The 6,682-nt window shown below is 69.4% G+C and overlaps 1 protein-coding gene across 1 annotated transcript in view; it reads left to right on the top strand.

The window, feature by feature from the left end:
* Positions 1 to 666: 666 nt before the first annotated feature.
* The window catches only part of MNEG_11301 (hypothetical protein), a gene marked incomplete at both ends in the record, with an annotated part of 7,656 nt that continues 1,640 nt past the window's right edge, over positions 667 to 6,682 (top strand). Inside the window, 17 exons of the mRNA XM_014040227.1 lie at positions 667 to 729; positions 895 to 969; positions 1,122 to 1,280; positions 1,461 to 1,706; positions 1,888 to 1,999; positions 2,224 to 2,345; positions 2,582 to 2,776; positions 2,983 to 3,051; positions 3,172 to 3,270; positions 3,464 to 3,703; positions 3,901 to 4,539; positions 4,749 to 4,847; positions 5,053 to 5,145; positions 5,298 to 5,474; positions 5,621 to 5,746; positions 5,995 to 6,080; positions 6,278 to 6,623. Of these exons, the coding sequence (XP_013895681.1) occupies positions 667 to 729; positions 895 to 969; positions 1,122 to 1,280; positions 1,461 to 1,706; positions 1,888 to 1,999; positions 2,224 to 2,345; positions 2,582 to 2,776; positions 2,983 to 3,051; positions 3,172 to 3,270; positions 3,464 to 3,703; positions 3,901 to 4,539; positions 4,749 to 4,847; positions 5,053 to 5,145; positions 5,298 to 5,474; positions 5,621 to 5,746; positions 5,995 to 6,080; positions 6,278 to 6,623 (2,946 nt within the window). The remainder of the gene's footprint in view (positions 730 to 894; positions 970 to 1,121; positions 1,281 to 1,460; positions 1,707 to 1,887; positions 2,000 to 2,223; positions 2,346 to 2,581; positions 2,777 to 2,982; positions 3,052 to 3,171; positions 3,271 to 3,463; positions 3,704 to 3,900; positions 4,540 to 4,748; positions 4,848 to 5,052; positions 5,146 to 5,297; positions 5,475 to 5,620; positions 5,747 to 5,994; positions 6,081 to 6,277; positions 6,624 to 6,682) is intronic.

Consider the following 6,682-nt stretch of genomic DNA (forward strand, 5'->3'; position numbering starts at 1 on the left):
GCCGAGCGCGACGCAGCCGCCCTGACCGCCGAGTTGTCGGAGGCACGCGCGGCGCTGGGCGCGGCGCGCGCCGCGGCAGAGGCGGCGTGCGTGCGCGCGGACGAAGCAGCGGCGTCGGCGGCGGACGCCAGGGCGGCCAAGACGGAGCTGGCTGGCGCCCTGCGGGAGCTGGAGGGGTTGCTGGTCGAGTCAGAGGCGGACCGGCGGTCCCTGCAGTCGCGGATCACGGCCCTGGCAGACCGCGCCGAGGCGCTCGCGCAGGGCGAGGCGGCCGCGCGCGCGGCGGCGGAGGCGGCGGAGGGCGAGCTGCGGGCGCGCGGGGCGGCGGCGGCGGAGGAGGCCGCAGCCGGGGAGGCGGCGCGGGGGGCGCTGTCGGCGGAGCTTGAGGCGGCGAGGGCAGCGATCAAGGACATTGATAGGTGCGGCTCAGCTGCTGGAGGAAGTTGTTGCATATTGCATGTGAATGGGTCCGGACCGCGTTGGCAGCTGTCATGATTGCAGCCAGCGCCCGCCCTCCCCCCCAAACAGCCAGCGGCGAGATCGGGGATGTTGCACTGTTGTTTGCGGCACGGGTCAATGCTCCGAACGCCGTGAGTTTGATGACCCCGCGCTACCGTCCATTCCGGCAGGCAGCACTCGAAAGCGGCCAGGAAGCTGGACAGGCGCATGGGCGAGATGGCGACGCAGATTGCGGCAGCGCAGCACGAGGCGGCGGGCCGCATGGCACAGGTGGGCATGGGCCTGCAGATGGGGTGTGTCGGCGCAAGCCTGCAAAGTGCTCGTTCACTCCCCGTTCTTGCCTTGCTGCTTTGGGCAGTTGTTTGTCTCTGTGCTTCGTCGTATCGTTGGCGCTGCTCAACGCACTGACATGTAATGAGACATGGGCGCCTGCAGGTCCTTGAGCTGGAGGGGCGGCTGGCAGACGAGCGGGCGGCCCATGAGGCGGAGGCCGCCTCCCTGCATTCCCACGTGAGCGGCCCTGCATACGACCCCGCCTCGTTTGCGTGCGAGAACTGCAGGTCTGCGTGCATCAACAACCCACCAGCCCTCCTTGCCAATGTCAGCAGCAGCATGTGCCCAATGCGCGTTCTCTGCCTCTTCCCCTGCCCTGCGGCCGCCAGGCGTCCACCCTGCAGTCCCAGGTGGAGTCGCTGCAGTCGGAGCTGGAGGCGGCCGCCACGCGCCAAACAGCCGCGGTGGAGGCGGCGCTGGCGGCGGCGGAGGAGCGGGTGAAGCTGGAGCTGAGGGGGCAGCAGCTGGCGTACGAGACACGCATACAGGTGAGGACGCGCAAAGAGGCTGTGTGTGAGGCGGCTGAGGGGCCGCCTTGGTATTCTTAAGGGCCGGCCGGGGGTTGGCTGCGCAGCATTAGCAGAGCGGCGCTGCGGGTCACGGGTACGGGCCCAGTAGCTGCCGTGCTTAACAAGGGCGGGCCGCCAAACTCGTTGGGTGCGCTGCAGGAGCTGGAATTGCAGGCGCGCTATATGTCAGCGCTGGAGGTGCTGGCGCCCCCCCAGCCGCCCAGCCACCAGCTAGACGCCCCCGGCTCGCCCTCCGCGGCCGCCGCCGCCTCCCTGAGCGCGGCCGCGTTCGCCGCGAGCCTGGCGGGCGGCTCTGAGGGCGGCGGCGGGTCGCTGGTGGACACGTTTGACGCCCGGCTGCGACAGATTGTGGCGGAGCGGCTGGGCAGGGCCGAGGCGGCGCAGGTGATCTGGGGCTTGGCAGCAACAAACTATGGTGCTCGCAGACGAGGCGCCGTTGAGGGGGCTTTCGGCTTGGAGGCACTGGGTCCAGAGAGAGTGCCCGGAAGCTGTGGTTTTTGGGGTTGTGGCTGCATGCCGCCTGCTGCCCCTGCAGCAATACCGTTCTCGACCCACCACATGCCAGGCGTGGGAGGCGCGTGTCCAGGCGCTGCACGCTGAGCTGTCATCGGAGTGCCGGCGACGGCTGGACGCGCAGGACGCCGAGTGGGCGGCGCGCAGCGATGCGCGGCTCTCGGGTGAGGGGACGAGGGGCGGCTGGTGTCAGAGCGGCAAAACATTGACTTTGAAAACGAGGTCTGCTAGTTTATGGGATAAGCTGGTGCGCAAGCGCACCACGTGGCCACGAGTGTTTGTGCCATGCAGATGTGTGGTGACGCCAACGCAGGGCACCTTGCGTCTTGAGCGCTGCGCTCGCAGTTCAACATCTCATCGCGAGCACGCGCGCGCGTGCACGTTGCAGAGGCCGAGGGCGCGGCGCACCTGCGGCTGCAGCAGGCCGAGCTCAGCTGGTCGCTGGAGCTGCAGCGGACAGAGGCGCGGCTCGGAGACGCGACGGAGGCGCGCGCGAAGCTGGAGGCGCAGGTCGCGGCGCTCACGCAGGCAAGGGCGCGGGGCCTTGGTTCAATGGAGGGCAGGCTGCTGACCATAGGATTGCAAAAGACGCGGGGACCAGGAAAAGCGGCCAGAGCGACCGGCAACAAACCCTCAAAGGTGCTGCCGATGGAGATGCGGCTGATCAATGTTGCAACAGGAGTTGCATCCTGACACTCGCTTGCCGCAACCCCACCTCGCTGCTGCGGGCTCGCCGCCGAGCGTAGGACCTGGCGTCCTCCAGCAGGGATTGCGCCGCGCTGCGCGCCCAGGCCGACGAGCTGCGCGCGGCGAACGCGGCGCTGGAGGCGCGGTTGGCGGAGCTGGGGCGCGCGCTGGCGCAGCTACAGGGCGCGGTCGGCGAGATCGGCGCGGCGGCGGCGCGCGGGGAGCGCGAGTCCGCCGCAGAGCTCAACGCCAAGGTGAGTGCCCGTTTTGTGCGTTGCAAGTAGCTCTTTCTTGCATTGTCTGGCTTGCATTGTTTTCATCCTAGGCCTGTCTTTGCACAGCGTCGCCACCCCGCGGCGTGAGGGCCTGTGAGGCTTGATGCCGCGTGACAACCATGCCCGCTGGAGCCCTGCAGCGAGTGCCTTGACCGCGCTCCAACCCATCACACCCCGGCGCGCAGCTGGAGGCGCGCACCGCCGAGCGCAACGAGGCGACGGCCCACGCCGCGGCGCTGGATGCGCGCCTGAAGGTCGGTGTGCGCGCGGCGCGTTGAGGCTTGGCACCCCTTCGCTGCACGTTGGGGTGTGCTGCACTGCACCACTTTACATGGCGTACGGAATGTTCTTGACCTGCGCGCCGTGACCCGCAGGTGTTTGAGGCGGAGCGGGCCATGCTCCAGCAGCAGCGGCAGGCCGCGCAAGCAGCAGCAGAGGGCGCGGACGCGGCCCGCCAGGAGCTGCAGCTGCAGGTTGGCGGCGGCGGCTGCGCGACCGCTGCTTGCGTGGTACCTCATCATCGATGCCGCAAGTATAGCATCCCCTTGCTGCGTCGCTGACAACTTCTGGAAGCTGCACCACAAGCTCACATTCCTTATATATCACTCTTACCATGATATATGCGTATGCAATTTGCGACGCACACACAAATTCATGCCACGACAGATCCAGCGGTTGCAAGGAGACGCCCTGCAGACACAGCACCAGCTCAGCGCGGCGGTCGCGCGTGAGGCGGCCCTGCAGCAGGCGCTCGCCACCGCGCAGTCGGCCGCAGCCGACGCGCAGGCGGCGGCCGCGGGGGCGCAGCAGTCTGCGGCAGGGGGCCGGGAGGCGGCCGCGGCGGCGGACGAGCGGTGGGAGCGGGAGCGGGAGGAGCGGCGGCGGCTGGAGGCGCGATTGGAAGAGGTGGGGCGGCTCGGGAGTCACGATGCAAAGTGCCTGGGTGCATCAAGCCGTATCCGCTTTGGGTGATGAGTTGTTGCAGCTCTGCTAGATTCTTGGCTAGGCTCTAGAAATCCAATCGAGTTTGTAATACCCGAGGTCCAGTCTACGCTCCTGAAACACGCTGCATGTCCTTGCCTGCCCCTCACCACCCGCCGCAGCTCGCCGCGGCGCGCGACGCTGCGTCCCGGGAGGTCTCGTGGCTGCAGGCCGAGGCGGCGGCCCAGGGCCAGCGGCTGCAGGAGGTGTGCGCCGACCGCGACGCGCTGCGCCGCTCCCTCGCGGCAGCTGAGGACGCGCTGCGGGCGTCCCAGCACGACGCGCAGGCGCTGCGGTCCGCGGGCGACGACCTGCGGCGAGCGCGCGACGATCTTGACCGGTCAAACGCGGACCTGGAGCAGCGGCTGCAGGCGGCCGTGGAGGACCAGCGGCGGATGGGCGTGGTGATGCAGGGGATGGAAGCTGCCAAGCAGGGGCTGCAGCGGCGGCTGACGTGCTACGAAGGCGCTGGGAGCGCCGCGGGCAGCGGCATGGTCACGCCAACCGGCAGCCCAGCGCCGCGGTCCAGCCCGCTCGGCGGCGGCGCAGCCACCCACAGCAGCCCCGCCCGCGACCCGTGGCTGGCGCCACGGAGCGTGTCCCCAGCAGGCAGCGGCGGCGCCGGCGCGTCCGGCCTGTGGCGGCGCTCTGGAGCGGCGAGCCTGGCGGCTGCGGGGGTGTCGTTCAGCCCGGGCACGGCGGGCGGCGGCGGCGGCAGTTTGACAGACACCATTCTGGCAGCCAACCTCACGAATATCCAGGTGCGGCTGGCCCAGGCTCGATGTAGGCAGGCTGCTTAATGCCCTCTCCTTCAATGTCTTGCTCCCTTCAATCTAACGCCTGTTTTCACCAGCCATGTGACACCCCCTGGGATGATAAGATTTCAGAGCAAGCCCAGCCCAGCGGACCTGGGTTACTGGGCAATCCACCCTCCTTGTAATCCTCCGATTGCCCATCCGTGCCCACACAGGACATGGAGGGCGTCATCTCCGCCTTTGAGGAGGAGCGGCGCGCCCTGGTGGAGCGCCTCGACGCGCTGGCGGCAGACAACCGCGAACTCAGGCAGCAGGTGCAGCCCTGCCGCCAGGCTGCGTGGTCTTGTTCGACGCGCCGCTGCACCATGCAAGGCTCTGGCACCTGCAAGCGCCAGACGCTGCACAGTCGGTCTATGCCTGTGGAAACTGCCAAAGCGTCACAAACACCTGGATCTCTCAGCCCGCCAGCACCAACTGCAGCACACGCGCTTCACTCGGCACCGCCATCCATCTCGACAGGCCGCAGCGGCGTCCGACCGCTGCTCAGAGCTGGCGGCTGACCTGGCGGCGCTTCGGGCCAGCGCCCAGCAGAGGGAGGGCGCCCTCGCCCAGGTGCGCGGGGCGGCTTCTCCTCATCTCTCTCACACTCCCTGGTCTTCACCCATTTTCGGGCGGCCCGTTCAGTGCCAACATATTTTCTGGCTCTCGGAGTAGGGCTGGCGCCAAGGCTATGGTTTGCCATCCGCCCCTCTGCCGCGTTGCAGGAGGCTGCCCAGCAGGCGACCTACACGGAGCGCGTGCTGTCCGAGGCGCAGCGCGGCCGCATGGACCTCCAGCAGGTCAACGCCTGGCTGCAGGCCGAGCTGGACGCCTGCCGCGCGGCGCGGCGGCAGCAGGAGGCGCTGGCGGCGGAGGCGCAGCAGCGGGCGGCGGGGCTCGAGGTGCGGCTCGGGGGCGTCGCGACTGCGGCGCCTTGGGACAGCACCTCCCGTACACGCATGTGTGACTACTTTTTGCAGCTCTCAAGGTGATGTGCGGGTGCAGGAGGTATGATTAGTGCACCCTGTTGCCTGTCCTTGTCTCGCAGGCGCGGGTGGGCGAGGTGCAGCGGCAGGCCGAGGCGGCGGTGGCGGCGGCGCGGGACGACTGCAGCGCGCAGCTGCAGCGCCACGGCACCGCGCTGAGGGGCGAGCTCAACGGGCTGCGCGGCAAGGTGCGGCGAGCAGCGCAACAGGGCCTGGAGGCCGCTGCCTGGGGGTTGATCGCCGACTGAAGGGGGGCACTTGCGTTGCAGTGCGACTGCCTGCAAACAGAGGGTTCAGAGCTGCATGCGAGGAAACCGCATGGCGGCTGAAACTGAACAGGTTTTGCAGTTGAAGGCATGTGGCTAGAGGTGCGCGGCTCAAGGGATGCAGGCGCTTTGGCCCGTCGTTATCCCCCTCCTGCGTTGCGCCGCGACAGGTGGCCCTACTGCGCGACGAGGTGCGGCAGCGGCTGGCGTCTGCAGGCAAGGAGTGGGCGGCGCGGCTGGCGGAGGTCAACAGCAGGTGCGCGGCTGACACGGCCCGGCCCTGCCCAGCATGGGGCTCTGGCGGGGAAAGAGGGATCCATAGTCCCGACAGAGGTGGGGTGGCTCGCGCCGACTGCCCTGGTAGGCGGCTGGCCAACGCGGGCTGGACGCATTGCATGCGCTGGCTGCCAGTTTGCAGCTGTTTAACATAATCAATACCTGGCTGCCGCCCAGGTGGACGCAGCACACCGCGGCCCTGCAGTCGCAGCACTCAGCTGCGCTCGAGTCGGAGCGCCGGCGGCACGCCGAGGCGCGCGCGGCGCTGCAGGACGAGCTCGACGCCGCGCGCGCCGAGCTGCAGCGGCAGCAGCAGCGGGAGAGGGACCTGCGGGGGCGGCTGGCAGAGCTGGGGGCGGCAGTGGCGGAGGGCCTGCGGGAGCGCTGGGCTGCAGCAGCGGCGGCGGCGGCAGGGCAGGGTGGGGGCGCTGGGGAGGGCGCTGGCGCAGAGGACGAGGCGGCGGCCGTGGCGGCAGAGGCGCTGGCGTCGGAGGAGCCGGGACGGATTTTGGAGGGCTTTGAGGTGGGGCGGGTCAGAGGCGGGTTGGGCTCTGCGCTTTGTGCAGTGCTGTGCATGCGCCC

This window comes from Monoraphidium neglectum, assembly GCF_000611645.1.
Source record: "Monoraphidium neglectum strain SAG 48.87 unplaced genomic scaffold scaffold02681, whole genome shotgun sequence".
Taxonomy (NCBI): Eukaryota; Viridiplantae; Chlorophyta; class Chlorophyceae; order Sphaeropleales; family Selenastraceae; genus Monoraphidium; species Monoraphidium neglectum.